Raw genomic sequence first — 17,277 nt, 5'->3', positions numbered from 1 at the left:
TTTTTAAAAGAAAAAACAAGAGGTGCCTGGGAAGCTCAGTCTGTTAAGCCTCCGACTTTGGCCCAGGTCATGATCTCATGGATCATGGGTTTGAGCCCTGTGTTGGGCTCTGTGCTGACAGCTCAGAACCTGGAGCCTGCTTCTGATTCTGTCTCCCTCTCTCTGTTCCTCCCCTGCTTGCACTCTGTCTCTCTCTCTCTCTCAAAAATAAATACAAGATTTAAATAAAATAAACAAACAAACAAACAAAACTGGGGCGCCTGGGTGGCTCAATCGGTTAAGTGTCTGACTTTGGCTCAGGTCATGATCTCACACTTCATGAATTCAAACCCCACGTTGGGCTCTGTGCTGACAGCTCAGAGCCTGGAGCCTGCTTCTGATTCTGTGTCTCCCTCTCTCTCTGTGCCTCCCTCCCTCACACTCAGTCTCTCTCTCTCTCTCTCTTTCAAAACTAAATAAACATTAAAAAAATTTTTTAACAAGAAAAAAAGAAAAAATAAATTAAAAAGCAAAACTCACAGAACAAAATGTAAACTATCCCTCAAGCTTATAAAGAATGCAAAAACACGCAGAAAAATCTAGACAAAAATACTCTAGTTATTCACCCATTAACTATTAGTGAAGTAGAAGTAAACTGTTATTTTTTATTCTATAAACTTCCATGCTATTCGAATTTTTACAATAAACATATATTCATTTGCTACTTTTATAATTTAAAAACAATTTGAAAATGTATCTGGTTAAAGTAGTAAAAATGTTAATAATTTGTGAACCAGAAAATGTATATAAGGGTGACATAGTATCAAAGCAATGGCTATTTGCTTTTTCATTTCAAAGGCATCAAATGCAACACTCAGATGCAAATATCATTACAATCTTTAGGGTTTCACAGTTTCTTTCATAAACGTTTATAGTTTGTAACACACTTACGACTCAATTCCCAAGGGAAATTCCTGGCTCATGGCTATTGTAGCTTTAAACGTTTTCTTACTCTCTTTGCACACCAGTTCTCTACCCAGATGAGGAGCTCTAAAATGGGGGAAAAAAAATTAGGAAAACCTTTTCTACATGTTATCATCTTTCTATAAAGAATCTGTCATCTTCTAAGGACATCATTAATATTTTAATTTTTCTTACTCTGTGTAGAAATCAATTTAAATTATGTTAAAAGGACTTAAGACATATACAAGAAATGAGACAAGGGTAAAAAAAAAAAAGAAGAAACTAGCATAGTGAAAAGTTCAGAAAAATGATCAAACTCAACAAATTTCATATTGAATATAATTTCAATAACCACTATTTTTAGGAATAAATCAAATCACTAGAAAAAATAAACTTTAAAAATATTGTGTATCTCTAAAATCACTTATCCAATTGAATCTCTTTTACTGTGTACACTTCTTAGCACTGACCAATAAGAAGAAAAAAATAAAAAATTTTATATTAACTATAGACTATTATAAGATGGAAACATTTTGGAGAAGTTAGAAAAGTATAATAAAAAACCCTAAATAGAAAAAAAAAAAATAGTCATGACAACTTCTTCCTAATCGTGGAAGTAGGCAATATTTTATTTTCTCCACCAAAGGAATAATATTTTCTATAAACAACTGTACCTTCTTTGACACAGTTGGCCAGAAAAAAAAATCTTTTTACTTATTCATTTAAAATAAACCACTTTAGGGCACCTGGGTGGCAGTTAAGCATCCGACTCTTGATTTCAGCTTAGTTCACAATTTCACGGTTCCTGAGATAGATCCCCAAGTCAGGCTCCATGCCGACAGCAGCTGACAGCAAAGGGCCTCCTTGAGATTCTCTCTCTCCTTCTCTCTCTGCCCCTCCCCAGCTTGCATGCTCTCTCTCTCTCTCAAAATAAACTTTAAAAAAAAATAAAATCACTTATTCACTCATCATCCTTTTATTCAATAAATATCTACTATATACAAACCATGTAATTGGTATTCTAGTAAGGATCAGTAATATAACATTTTGTAAATAATTTTCTTTAATGTTTATTTTATTTTTGAGAGAGAGAGAGAAAGTGAGCACAGGCAGGGGAGGGGCAGAGGCAGAGGGTACAGAGGATCCGAAGTGGGAGCCCAATGTGGAACTCGAACTGGCGAACCACAAGATGAAGACCTGAGCCAAAGTCGGGTGCTCAACCGACTTAGCCACCCAGGTGCCCCAGGATCAGTAACAAAACATTAAGCAAAGTCTTTTGTAAGGATGATGAGAAGAAGTCTGGCACAGGCTAAAACAAAGAGATAAATGATAGGAGATGAGCTTAGAAAGGTAAAAAGTAGAAAAGCAGTGCATGGCTTTTCCCACCATGTAAAGTCTCAGCACAGTAACAGAATATAAAAGTTCACACATAATAGAAACACTCAAATAAGCAACTGCAGTGGGAAATTCCTCACATTATATTTTCTTTGAATGGCATCAGAAAGATGTGGGACAAAAGGAAACAGTGTTTGAGCATCAGGCAATATGAAAAACAACAATTCCATTCTGATCACACTTAATCGTATTTTTAAAAGAAAAAAGAATTGCTTCAGACAAAACCATAATAGTAATTCTTTCTAAGATAATTTTACACCTGGATATTCATGTTTTTCCAAATTGTTCTTTCTAAAAACCAATGAACAGAATAAAACCAAAAGAAAATAAAACAACAACAACAACCCTTACTTTCCAAAATAAAATAAAAAAAACTTACTTTCCATTTTCAGCAGATATATATTCTTCCCATGTAATAGTGTTCTGAGGAGGAGGGGTAAGGGACTGTCTTCGAACCGGCTGCCAAAAAATAAAAAGAAACAAAGAAAGAAGAGACAAAGAGAGGGAGAGAGGAAAGAAAAATGTCTTATTTTTAAAAATATAAAATAAAAACATAAAATAAACTATTTAAATTGCTAACGTACTTAAATTAAATCTCTTCAATATAATGCTTTAGGAAGTACTTCTGAGATAGTTCCATGGTGATTTAAGCTCCATCAGTAAGATTATTTTTTTTCCTAAATCTCAAATAAGACAAGTATCAAAGTAATAAAATCCATTCATTCAATGTTTTAATCATCTAAAATATTCCTGATATTATGCCAGATGTTGAACATGGGAACAAAAGAGAAATATAAAAACTAACCCTGACTTCAAGGAATTTACAATTCAGAGTTGGAAAGAAAAAAAAAAAACAAACATACAGACATAACAGTTAGTCAGAATTATAAAATATTACATGATTAAAGGCCAAATGAACTTACAAAAAACTGAGTAGTACTGAAGTTCAGAAAAAAGAACAACCTTCTATGGACAATAAATTGAGACTAGGAGATGGACGCTCATTTAAATGAAAACAAAATAAAAAGTATATTTTAGACAAGAAGAATTAATGGTAAAAAAAAAAATGTAGTTGATGTATTTGAACTGAAAAGGGAAGTTCAGAAGAGAGCGTAACAATAGTGATAAAGATCATATCAGTTTTTAAAACTTACATGCTGTCTTTGTTAAATATCAATTTGTATTACCACAGGATGGATTTGCAATAAGGACTAAGGGAGTGGCCTCAGAAATTGAAAACTGCCAAGACAAACTCATGGAGCAAAGGGCAATCAATGAAAGACTGATATAAATAACAAGATAAAGAGTTGACACTGGGAGAGGGCCCCATTCAGAGAAGTACCTTTCTTTCTGGATATTATGAGCATTAGATGTTAATAGGTAGGATATTAGAGCTGTTAAAATCAAGAATTTTGAAAACAGCAAACTGGGTTGGAATCCCAGCTCCACTGGTAGTTGTAGCGATTTGGGCAAGTTACATTCTCTTATGTCAATTTAACTCCCCTGCAAAATGGGAGATGACCACCTATCTTATAGTTAAGAATTCAAGGAGTTAATGTACATAGAAAGAGCATACTGCCTAGAACAGAATAAAGTATTCAGTAAATAACAGTAACAGTTATATCCAGGGAAGTTTCTAGAGGGAAGTTACAAAAAGAAAAGGGAAGAAATCAGAGTTAAAGATATGGGAATTCTCTGACTAGATTAAAAAAAAAAAAAAAAAAAAAAAAATATATATATATATATATATATATATATATATACATATATGTGTGAGAAAACAGAGGGTTGATGACTAAGTCCTAAAAATAACATGCATTGGTGGTTTTGGGGGTGGTGGGAGAGACAGAAAGAAGCCAAATATTAATCAATACAGAAAAAAGAAAAATCAGAGCATCAACTTGTCAGAGAGGCCAAAAGACTGTTAAATACAATGATACAAAGACTTTTAAAGAGAAAGAAGCCTGAAAAGGGGCCATACATTTTGTTGGTCAGAAGTCATTGAGATCTCTGAATAGCATCAAAGGATGTCGTTAAAAAGGAAACTAACAGTGTCTGAACATAGGCAGTATGAAAGCTTTTCCATCTGTGAAAAGCTTACAAGAGACACACAGAAAGTAGGTTATCATCCAGAATAATGGGGGCTATGATTTAGGGATCTAAAGGAGGACATAAACTCACAGAGGTGTTTCTGACTCAGACTGGAGTGGCCAAAGGTAAGTGCCAGCAATCATGGTTCCTGAGCAGTTGAGTCGAAAAGAAAGAGAACAAAATCACCAGTTGAAGGAGACTGAGGAAAGCACAATGGTGAGAAAAATGCGGTGTACTGGAAAACTGCAAGTGTAGTGTGTGTACTTAGTGGGAGTAGAGTATGTGAAGAGAAACTAGTAAGAAACAGGGATAAGGGAGCAAGACAGAAATGAGAAAAAGTAGTTTGTAAGGGTTTTGTGCACTGAGTAGATCTGTATTTTTCTCAGGAAGCAACAAATATTTTGAACAATATAATGTGTTTTTTTTTTTTTTTTTTTTTTAAACACACACATTTTGGAGCCAGACTGATTAAACCCTGTCTTCACCAATTACCAACTGAGTTTGGACAAATTATTCAACCTCTTTTGTCTCAGTTTAGTCAACTATATAACCTCACAAGGTTGTTGTGAGGATAGAAAAGGCTGGTTAAATATAAAGTACTTAAAACAGTGCCTGACACGTAGTAATTACTCTATACACTTTAGCTATTGAGCACAGGCATTACAAAGTTCAATCTATTTCAGGCAGAGCACTCTGGGAGCTGTGTGTAAGTTACAAAGCTATCTCTGTAATCCAAATGAGAAATAACAACAGCCTGCTGTTTCAAAATGGAAGGAGAAAAATAGATTCAAGAAATCTTCAACATTTTGTATTGATCAGACACAAGGGTAAGGAAAGCTAAAAGAAGTCTAAGGACAAATTTCATGTTGCTGGCTTGGGTAATGGTAGTGATAATGGTGCCATCACTCAAGACAGAGAAGACAGGCAGGAGGAACAAAATTGTTTGATCAGATTTAAATATACTAAATTTTAGATACTTATGTTTATCCAAATGGAGTTGATGGAAAGCACTAAAGATCTGGTGATTAGGAGAAAAGTCACAGTCCAAAGTATATTTTGGGTGAGAGTTACCAGTGTTTAAATGATAACAGAAGCATCATCAGATATGTATCCAACCAATGAGACATTAGAGACCACTAGTTGTCTACCTCGTGTCTATTCTCCCATTCTTTATTGTAAAATAAATAAATACATACATACATAAATATATAAACAAACAAAACTCCCATTCAAATTTTTCACTACACATATGACTTACTAGATTAAAGACTTATTTTTCTAGCCGTCCTAGCCAAGTGTTACCATGTTACTAAGTTCTAACCAATGGGATGTGAGCAGAGTGATGTGTGCAACTTCTGATTGGGTCCTCAAACAAAACAGGCAAGTCCTCTCCTTCCAAACTATTCCAAACTATTATTAGGAATTACTACTATTCCTGCTAGCTGCAATACTAAATACATAATAAATAATCTTAAACCATGTGGATGAGAGTCACATCTAAGAATAGCAAAGAAATAAGACAAAAAAAGAGTAGGTCTGAGATTAACCCACAGAGCAGAGAAACCACACAAACTCAGATTTTTACAGAAGAAAAAAGTAATCAATACCAATTTAATACATGAAGTAGGACACTACACACAAAGCTGTGGTATGTGGCAATGGCTTAGTACAATGACAAGCAGGCTTAAAAGGTAGTTAATGACCCTCCTAAATATTGTGATACGAGGTAAAATAGTATCTTGTAGCATTGCAAAAGACAGACAGATATATGTTAACTAATAGAACCTGTAATTCTGGGGGAAAAGGCTGGAAAAACTTAAGACTGCTGCTCCAACACAGAAAAACAGCAAAGGCTAATCTCACCTCCATCTAAATCTCTAACTAAGTAGGCTATAATCAACTTCTCTTTGAACACTGCTTCAAATTTGTCTACTCTTGCTTCCAGTCTGGTTAATACTTATGTATATTTGACTATAACTGGTTTTATATTTGTATATATACATGTATTATCATACATACATACATATTATCATAATAAAGACTCATTTGCCAGGCATGATTAGATAATGTGGCATGTCACTTAAGTATATTTTTTCAGGTAATAAACTTCTCTAGGCAGTTCCTACTGTTTCTAATAAAATTCTTCCTAAACTGTACATTACCATCTTATACATGTATACATGTATACATTACCATCTTATAAAGAGACTGTAATAAATCTAATTTAACCTTTTATTCAGTACTTTACCTCATCATGATATCAATTATTATATTTTAATAAGGTCTTTCCTACTTTGTTTATTCTAATTGATCCTTTGTGACAAACTGACACTTGTAGCTACATCCTTTAGTGTTCCCTCAGCACTGCTACCATAGCTATCTAATGAAACAGGAAGACATGAAGGCTGCCACAGAATACCAGATGGTTTTCTAATGTTATTTCCCCAGGTCAGCAGGTTCTGTAACTGAAATGTTATCAAACCTTTCTTCATGATTAAATGCAAAAATTCAAATGCCTGTTTTCCTTGAAGCATATAAAAAATATTTTTAAATTTATTGCTAGGTTTGCCACCATTCTATTATATAGCAAAGGCTTCTGGAAGTTTAAGACATTCATTTATTTTATATCTATGTATTCCTATTTAGATTTTATACACTTAAAAAATACATAAATAGTAATAGACTTTAACTCAATATTATATTTCTATTTTAAATATTTATATATTTAAATATATAATATATAAATTATATACACACACATAATATATACATAGTTTGTATACAATAAATGCTTTTACCAATGACTCTGTATCTAAGGTATAAATGGAGAATTGTTCCCTCCTCCAACAATAACTGGTTAGAACAAAAAGGGAAAAAAGCACCAAAAACATAGGAGCAAGTACCCATGACTTAAGAATTTCTGAGCACTTAAGTTTTCCTATAAAAAATATTGTCAAGGAGCGCCTGCCTGGGTGGCTCAGTCGGTTAAGTGTCCGACTCTGAATCAGGTTATGATCTCGCAGTTCATGAGTTCGAGCCCTGCATCAGGCTGTCTGCAGTCAACAGAGAGCCCACTTCAGATCCTCTGTGTATCAAAAATATACACTAAATATGAAAAACATATCTGGAAAGGAGGGAGAGGAAGAAGAGGCATGGCAAACTAGTTAAATGGCAAACAATTCCTCCTAAATGCTATCTATAAGTTATTTCTTACGGAAATTAGAAAAAATATTTGCCTAAAAAAAAGAAGAAACTCAAAGCTATTCATTTACAACAAAGAATATAAATTTATTCTGAAAAAAATTAGACATTTATTTTTAAAAACGGAATTTCTATTAAAATGTGGCTTAAAAATATTACTTTCATGTTTTTTAAAACAATAATAATTATATTTATTTTCTAGGTTCTTGAAATTTTCAATAATGCTCCAAAGCCAAACATATTTTTTACTAATACGCCTTTTATGAACATAATTTTTTAAATACCACAATACTGATTTTTTTTTACTACATTTACCAACAGCATCTCTCCAGGATGGTATCTTAAGGTTCTGCCACTCCTCTCCCAACTTCAGCTTCCCAATATTTTGAAAGAAATTCTAAGACATGTTAAACATCTGAATATACAGAAAGAAGCAACTACAACCAAGGCAGACTGGAAAGGAATATACTTAAAGCAAGAACAGCCTGGGTTAAGGGTCCTATGTTTTTTTAAACTCCTGTATATGTTTTTTTAAACTGTGTTAAGATTATAAACATAGTTCATCATTAAAACTCAACAGATCCCACCCTTTACTCTTTTTTAACCCAAATTTTTAAACTTTTGCATGTTAATTTATACATACCTTTCTTAAAAAGCTCATGTAGGTTTAAAAGAACTATATTCCTAAAATTACCTACAAAATGCATTCAAATATTTCTCTCCTCCTTTAATTCCCACTATTGAATATAATTAAACTGGTATCAATTTCATGCTGCTTTTCATGTGTTAGCAAATTCTATCTAAGAAAATACACGCACACACAAAAACACACACACACAAACACACATACACACACAAACACAGCTTTTTGTATCTTTTATAATTAGACCTATCAATACTATTTTGATGTTCTTGCATCCTGTACCTTACCTGATTCAGCCAAATCAAATTATATGTATAGATGAGTATCTGATAGAATTACTATTTTCTTTAAATTTCTTCTAAATATTTATAATTGAACTCCAAAAAATTCTCAAATGTAATTCTTCAGTTCTTCCCTATCAAAAGTCCAAACTACATATGAGATGCATACTTCCTCATTCTAAAACAATTAAAAATATAATCTTATAAGGATTATAGAGCTAACAAATAACAATATAGTCATGGCTCTTAGTAATTCTTAATAAATTACTTCTGCCAGATTGCAAATTAGTATAATGATTTTTTAAAATTCACACTGATATAAAAAAAAATCCCTTCTAAGGTCAGGTAAAAGGCATGGCATCTGCTCTCAGGACTTTTATTCAACATTATATTGTAGTGTTACTTCCCAGGTACTTCCCAGTATAATAAAGTAAGAAAAACAAACAAAGGCAAAAAGATTACCAAGGAAAAAGTAAACCTTTATTACCTGATGATATGGTCATCTGTAGAAAACCCTAAGGAATCTATAAAAACGATATAACTAATATATAAATATCATATATATTCCTATATACTATCAAGGAACGACTGGAAAATGAAATCCAAACACATTGCCATACTAAATGCTTGACAGATAAATTTAGTAAAATAATGTGTAAGACTTGTATACTAAAAACTACAAAACACTTCTGAGATAAACTATAAAAGACCTAAATAAATGGAGAGACATACCATGTTCATGAAATACAAGATTCAATATTTTTAAGATATCAAGTCTCCAGACTTTAATTTACAGATTCAACAGTACCTCAATAAAAATTCCAGCAGGTTATTCAATGGATGAAGCATAGCTCTTTTTATTTTAATGGTGTTAAATCAACTGGACATCAAAGGCAAATAAAATATGGAAGGAAGGAAAGAAGGAAGGAAGGAAGGAAGGAAGGAAGGAGAAGAAAGAAAAGAAGAAAGAAGTAAAAAGACATTACACCTTATACAAAATTAACTAATTCATGGACTTAAATGTAAAATGTAGAAATATAAGACTTTATCAAAAACATATAGGAGAAAATCTTAGGGGCTTGCAGATAAGCATAGAGTTTTTAGACTTGGTGGAAGCAATAAAACAAAAACTGATAAACTGGTCCTCATCAAAATTAAAAACTTTTCCTTTCAAAAGACCGATTTAATAGGATGAAAAGATAAGCTACAGAGTAGGAAAAAAATACCTGTACACACATATGACAAAGAACTAGTACCTAGAATATATAAAGAACTTTGAAAACTCAACAGTAAAGAAACAATCCAATTAGACAATGGGAAGACATGAAGAGACATTTTATCAAAGAGGATATAAATCTGTATATTTTATAGCAAATAAGTACATGAAAAGACATTCAACGACCACAAAACCCAGCAATTGCACCTGGACCTGACTGTAGTCTTTGTGTGTGTGTGGAGGGGAGGAATATGAACTCTTCACTGTGGAGGGAGTTTTGAATGGACCAGACCAAGAACAAGATCTGGGCATTCTAGAGATAAGTATTGAGAGAGGACTTCAAATACCTCCATTCAACCTCCGTCTATACTTTCTAATTGATTAAGTTCTTCTTCCCAGTTATCTTTTAACTTGGGCAAAAACCCTACATGCAAAGCATCCCTTGATAGAAACTCAAACTATTCCTTTCAGCAATAAAAACTGCCAAGACACCAGCAAGACCCTGTGTGACTGACCTCAAGACAATGATCAACCTGACCTTTACTGTCCAGCTGCACGTACGCACTGACCTCTGTCCCACATTTTCCTTGCATAAACCCAGAAGTACTGTCAGCACTTTGGATAGTCTTTGAGACATCAGTTAGCCGTGTTCCCAGTGTTGGACTCACTGAAATAAATTCCTTTCTTGTTTCACCACCACTTGTCTCTCTGCCTTTGGATTTTGTCAGTGGCAAGTGGCCTAACCTACTCTGTTTGGGATCATCAGAGCCAAGTGCTCTTGCACCTATGGGCCCCAGTTACAGTATGAACAGTACACAGAGTAGATACATCAAACAACTAGCATGAACCATTGTCCAGAGCCATCAGGGCAGTGGGGCACACAGAGTCCTAGGGCCCACTCCTTAAGGGTCCCCCTTGCCCATTTACCCCTCATGCACACACACAAACAGCCAGCTTCATGCATTCCCAAAGAGACCATTTAGAACATTTATTTACCAAAGAAATAAAGACTTATGTCCACACAAAAACCTATATGTGAATGTTTATGACAGCTTTACTCATAAATGGCCCCAAACTGGAAACCCAAATGTCCTTCAACAGGTGAATAGTTAAGCAAACTATGGTACATTCATACCATGGACTACTACTCAGTAGTAAAAGGAACAAACTACTGATATACACACCTGGAAAAACTACCAGGGAATTAAGCCTAGTGAAGGAGGAAAAAAGCCAGTATCAAAAGGTTATATACAACATCCTTGAAATGACAAAATTTTAAAAATGGAGAAACAGATTAATGGTTGCCAGGGATAAGGGACAGGGAAGGGGCAAAGGGGCAAAAAGGTAGGTGTGCCTATACAAGGGGAAGGAGGGATCTTGTGGTGATGGCCATGTTCTATATCTTGCCTATAAATGCTAATACCCTGCTTGTGATGATATTACTGGTTTGCAAGATGTTAACACTGGAGGAAACTGGGTGAGGCATATATAGAATCTCTCTGTATTATTTCTTACAACTGTGTATGTGAACCTACAATTATCTCAAAATGAAAAGTCAAATTAAGAAAAATCAAGCAGGCATTTATGTAAAAATTGATTGATCTACAGATTCAACATCATCCTATCAAAATCCCATCAAGTTTTTTTCTTTTATACAAATTGAAAAACTGAATCTAAATATTCATCAAGAACTATACAGTTCAAGGGGCTATGACTCACACAGGAAGTGTTTCCTTTGATTTCTGACCAGAAGTCAAAAGCTAATTAATTAATTTATTTCATATTATTTTGTTCTATTATATACCTATTCAGAATTTTTAACAAGTCCAATAAAATTTAAATCACAGGGCAAGTCCAAAGAAATGGCCTTTTATCTGGTCAATAATGGGAGAGGGTAGCAGCTTTGTTAAAGATGGAGCTCAGCATTCCCTCTCTCAGTTCATCTTCTCCATATCTATTTCCTAAGCATAACCTACTGCTCAAGAGATCAGTAAGTACCCGAAGGCTTCCAGAAAATGAAACCCTGTGAGGCTCTATCCCATGGCCCAAAGAAAGTAAGTACAAGAGGATCTGGCAGAAAGGGGACAGGACCACACTACACTGGCATAATCACAACTTTAACATTTAATGAGGATTGTTAAATACTTCATATCCTGTACTTATTTAACTAAACTATGGCTGATTCACTTAAACACATGAACTTTCTAAACATTAAAATATTTTCCTGGCATGCACAGCATTACCATGAATTAGCTGGAACCTGGCATACTAATCTGAAATGGTTATCTATTGCTAAAACATAATCTGACACCATAGGAGAGACTAAATGTTCAAGGAATCCAAGCCTCCTCAAAATAGCCTTTAAACTTTTTGCTATTGTGACACATTTTACACTTCAAACCAGCATTCACACATATACATATTTACAAACACATACACCCCTGAAACTTGGTTTCATAAAGAAATAATGACCTATACTACATGTGATGTCCTCTGGTTTAACTATAACATCATTATTTAGACTCTAGTTTTTTTCTCTTTTAAAAAGGGTGGTCACAGCCTACTAAATTGATTTCATAAACTACTAAGTGGTCCCTATGGTGCCTTCGATTTGAAAAACACTGCTATACAAATGTAGTAAAATGTTAACATTTGGGGATCTTGATGAAGAGCATCCAGGAATTCTTTGTACTGTTTTAGTTGGTTTTTGTAAATCTAAAATTGTCAAAATGAAAAATAAATTTAGGAACCCATCCAATTCATCTGATTAGGTAATAAGATTGCAGAGGCAATGATGATGTCCCATGTACCTTAGTATTTCCTAATTTCCCCTCCCCTTTCCTTACTGGCACACAATTCTTTACAGAAAGCATGCTCTCAATATACACATGCTGAATAAAAAATTATGGGAAAGTATAGATTAGAAATGACTTCATTAAGGAGCTGGGCCTTCAGAGCAACAGATTTCAGTTGATGAAGTAGGAAAAACATATGCAAAGGGACACAGATTAAAAATTAACACTGGGTTTCATGCTTATAAAATGAGTTTAATCTGTTAATGAAGACTTGAAGACCAAGAATAAATTCACAAAAAAGTCACCAAAGGCCCTATCACAGAAAAATAAAAGGTGATACATAGTAACAAACAAACAAACAAATCTATGAATGTTCTTCTATAAACTCACTGAGCGCCAGGAATGAAGTCTACCCCTTCTCTCTTTAGAAAATTGTAAATTAGAAATATTATACCTCAAAATTCTGTTCCATTATGTTTCCACCTTTACTCAAACTCTCCATAATGGCCTTATTTCGAAGAATATCTTCTTCACTAAGATGTTCTCTTCTTTTTCTTGATTCTAAAACAAGTCCATTCACCAGATAAAAGTCTGCCAAAAAGTTTCCTACTCTTTCCTAAAACAAAATTAAATAATCAAAATAATAAAACATTCAAATATTTCAGAATAATAAAACAAATTAAGTTTATCTTAGATCAAAAAGAAAGTTTCAAAGTAATACACAATGTTTTTCCATAAACATGTAACATTTAGGTGAAAATAAATATTCACTTGGTACTTGAACTTAACAAATTATTTTATACATTTTATTAAATTTAAGAATATATATACAATTACACATTTAAAATTTGTAAAGGAAAATTTAAAACACCCAAGATGTATGGTAGTTAATCTGCAAATGAATTAAATCTAAATAGAAATACCACATAGTATTCCTTTAAAATCTACTCCCAAGTAGCACAAAGCTATCTGAAACTTTATTTAGCTGATAGTCAAACACCATGAGTAACAAGGAGGGGTCAGGGATAATTACTGTTCCCATTTTATAGATAGAAAAAAAAAGTGGAATAAAAAGAAATAATCTAAATTACATAAGAATCTCTAGCATAACTAGAATTAATTACCTGTTCCAATACTCTATTCTCTAACAGGATCAAACTTCAAGTTACAGCTGCTTGGTGCTTTCAATAAAGAAGAGAGAACAACAGAATAGTTTTGCTCACCAATACAATTACAATTAAGTGCTTACATTATGGATTAGGGATAGGGAAACTCAAGTGATATAAATGATATCAAGAAAAGAATTATTTCCTTTCAATGAAGTCCTTCTTCAACATTAATCTTCACCTTTTGCAGACCCATGGGTGGTCAGTTTCAAACAGCTTACTACAAAAAAACATGATCAATAACTTACTGAAAACAAGCTTCTCATTTCTACCTGCATGCAAATCACTTGGTCTCCATCTTCTGATGTTTCCTGGCATTCCAAAACTATGTGTTTAGAGTTATTTCCATGTCTACCTTGTTTTTGGTGGCCTCCTTACCAGTCACCAAAAAGTAAGGCATTCTGCACCTGTTTCTACCTACAAAATGGGAACCATAAGTATTACTGACTCCCTCCTTACCTGTCAAAGATTTAAGAAGATCACCTAGACGCTGTTCAAGAGCTTTGAGCTGCTTAGCAGTAGTACTAGATGAATAGCAGCTTCAATTTTTATCTTCTCTTGAGGTGATCCTCTAATGCTGTCCAGAAGAACAGAGTACAAACAAATAAGACTTCAAGCCAACAAAGGGATTGCAGTGTAGGAGCTCACAACTAGGAATCCTATAATACTATTTGTTGCCAAACAGGCTTAGAGAAGAAAGTTGAGGAGCCTATATCTAAAAGTGAGAATTTTTCTGTGGCTGAGAAATACTCAGGTGATAATTCTCACTTTTTGAAATCTTCTAATGAGAAAGAATTTATTAAAAGTAAATTATCATATCAATAAAAATTTTAAGTGTATATTCTTCATAATCCAGCCATTCCATTTCTTGCTGTCTATAATAGACAATGAAAGGGCATGTAAATGGATGATAAACACGACATCATTTATAATGGCAGAAAACTGGACACAAATGTGTGTTATTCATCAAAATGTCCATAAATAAGAGACTGGATAAATAAACTACAATCCATACTATGGAATACTATGCAGTTGTTAAAAAGAATGAAGTGGCACTACTGATAAGAAAAAGCTTCTAAACAAACTAAAGAGTGGGGAAAAAAGGTGCAAACCAATAGATATAACACTAGAAAAAAATAAATATCAACAACTAAAGCTACATATTACTAGGGATACATATTTGTGAATGCAGAACATAAAAAAAAGTTGAGTATACTAATGGATAATCCTTTACAAAGGGCTCTGGGGACTGAGTACTCGTAAAGGGGTACTTTATAACTTTATGTATAAGGTTGTATGGTGATTAATTTTGTATCAACTTGGCTAGACTATGGTGCCCAGCTGTCTGGCTTAACATGTCTCAATGTTGCTATGGAGGTATTTTTTAGATGTAATTAAGAGTTAAATCACTAGACTTAGAATAAAGTAGATTACCCTCCACAATGTGGGTAGGCTTCATTCAAACAACTGCCAACCTTAAGAGCAAAGACTAAAATTTCCCAAAGGAAAAGAAATTCTGCCCCAAGGCTGTGACACAGAAACCCTGCCAAAGATTCTAGCCTGTAGATTTTAGACTCAAGACCACATCAACTCTTACCTGAATTTCTGACCTGCTAGAGTGCTCTACAGATTTCAGAGTGGCCATCACCTATATTCACATAAGTCAATTCCCTTAAATAAATCAATCTCTTCCATACTCCTCCCTCCTTCTCTCTCTATATCCATATATTTATATAGAGATATACATATATCTAGATAAGAGATACAGACAGAGATCTACTGATTTCCTCAGAGAACTCTAATACAAGCTGTTTTTATTTTTCCAGGAAGAATATATTCATTTCTACCATGTGTAATAAAACATAATTTTAAATACATAATTTTTAAAAGCAATAAATCTTGGCCTTCACCTATATGATGATTTATTCTTAACTTTAAAACTTTACCAAATGCTTCTTCATATGTCTAATTAAACATTTTTAACATATTTTGAATAGTCTTATATAACCTCTTGCTGGCAGATGAAATGGGAATTATGGAAAGAATTTACAATTCACTAATGAGGGAATCTCCATGGAAATTTAATTTAATGACAGTGTTATAGAAATGTAAGCTTATTTAATTTTAGTCATATATATGGACTACTGAGAAACAGATTCTGAGTGAGTAAATAGTTTTGAAGTCAATGTGGAAACAATAAAAAGGTCCAGGGAAATGAATTCAAAAGTATATCCCTCTTAATGGTCTTCTTAAGGAATAAAAGCATTAGAAATATAATAGAACCGGGGCGCCTGGGTGGCGCAGTCGGTTAAGCGTCCGACTTCAGCCAGGTCACGATCTCGCGGTCTGTGAGTTCGAGCCCCGCGTCGGGCTCTGGGCTGATGGCTCGGAGCCTGGAGCCTGTTTCCGATTCTGTGTATCCCTCTCTCTCTGCCCTCCCCCGTTCATGCTCTGTCTCTCTCTGTCCCAAAAATAAAAATAAAAAACGTTGAAAAAAAAAAAAATTAAAGAAATATAATAGAACCATGTGAAGACACTGTTCCCTGTAAATAACAAGGCAGTTGACATCAAGAATCTTTCCCAACATAAAATTCAAATGAGCTAAACTTTCTCTCCTGGCTTCTGTAAAAATAACTTCCAACTCTGTAAACAACCATTATAATTCCCTATCTTTGATTCAAGGAGGAGAGAATAAACTACTGGAAAATAAGTCAGTAAGCTTCCTACACCTCCACCACATTATTTTGGCAACATTAAAAAATAAACAATTTTTTAAACTGAAAAATCAAGATTGGCACATACTGTTTTATCTTCCCGAAAAAGCCATCCTGTTTGGGCACGTGTGAAAGAAATTGATTTGGTTGATAAAGTTGCAGAGTAAATATCACTACTCATTAAGATGTCAACCTCTTCTTCTGTTTCCATCTCTGATTCCTGCAGTGGGAACAAAAGTTAAATATAAAAATCTATGTTTTCAAAGGTTATTAGTACTACATATGAAAATAATCAACAATTAAAATGTTAGATTTCAAAAAACAAAAGGTCAGATTCTAAAAAATGTGAAGTACTACTTATCCTAAAAACCAATTACAGAAGTTTAAACTCCATATATCTAACTAAGTTAGAATTATGATTAATTATAAGTCTATATATACAGGGTACATGAAATACAATACTTTGTGTTCAAAATATGTCATGGAAACAATACTGACTTATCCATTACAGAAATATAGAGTATGTAGAGCGATTTTAAAAGATTAAGAATTAAGTTGACAGGTCTGAGACAAAATTCCCATATAAAGGTTTTTTTTTAATACAGATGAATCTTACTTTAATTCTTTTTTCATCCAAAGACCCACCACTATCATTTGAGCCTTTCTTTCCTAATAGCTATAAAATGGAAGGAAAGGGGAGATGAGGAGAGAAGGAGAGAAGAAAGGAAGGCAACTTTCTCTATATTCCTTATAGAAAGAAATGGAATCTGAAAATATCAACCCATGGTTTCTAAACTTAGTAAGTAGTCTTATTTCAAGTTTATCCTCTACAT

General features: G+C 33.5%; 1 protein-coding gene across 1 annotated transcript in view; it reads right to left on the bottom strand.

The window, feature by feature from the left end:
- The window catches only part of ANKRD13C (ankyrin repeat domain 13C), a 95,367-nt gene that overhangs the window by 12,303 nt on the left and 65,787 nt on the right, over nt 1-17,277 (bottom strand). Inside the window, exons 8-11 of the mRNA XM_060625491.3 lie at nt 16,533-16,664; nt 13,019-13,180; nt 2,717-2,796; nt 931-1,029 (exon numbers count right to left, since the gene is read on the bottom strand). Coding sequence (XP_060481474.1) covers nt 931-1,029; nt 2,717-2,796; nt 13,019-13,180; nt 16,533-16,664 — 473 coding nt within the window. The remainder of the gene's footprint in view (nt 1-930; nt 1,030-2,716; nt 2,797-13,018; nt 13,181-16,532; nt 16,665-17,277) is intronic.

This window comes from Panthera onca, chromosome C1 (assembly GCF_046562875.1).
Source record: "Panthera onca isolate mPanOnc1 chromosome C1, mPanOnc1 haplotype 2, whole genome shotgun sequence".
NCBI classification, from domain to species: Eukaryota; Metazoa; Chordata; class Mammalia; order Carnivora; family Felidae; genus Panthera; species Panthera onca.
Note: the sequence above shows the minus strand (reverse complement) of the source record. Positions and strands in the feature narration are given on the sequence as shown.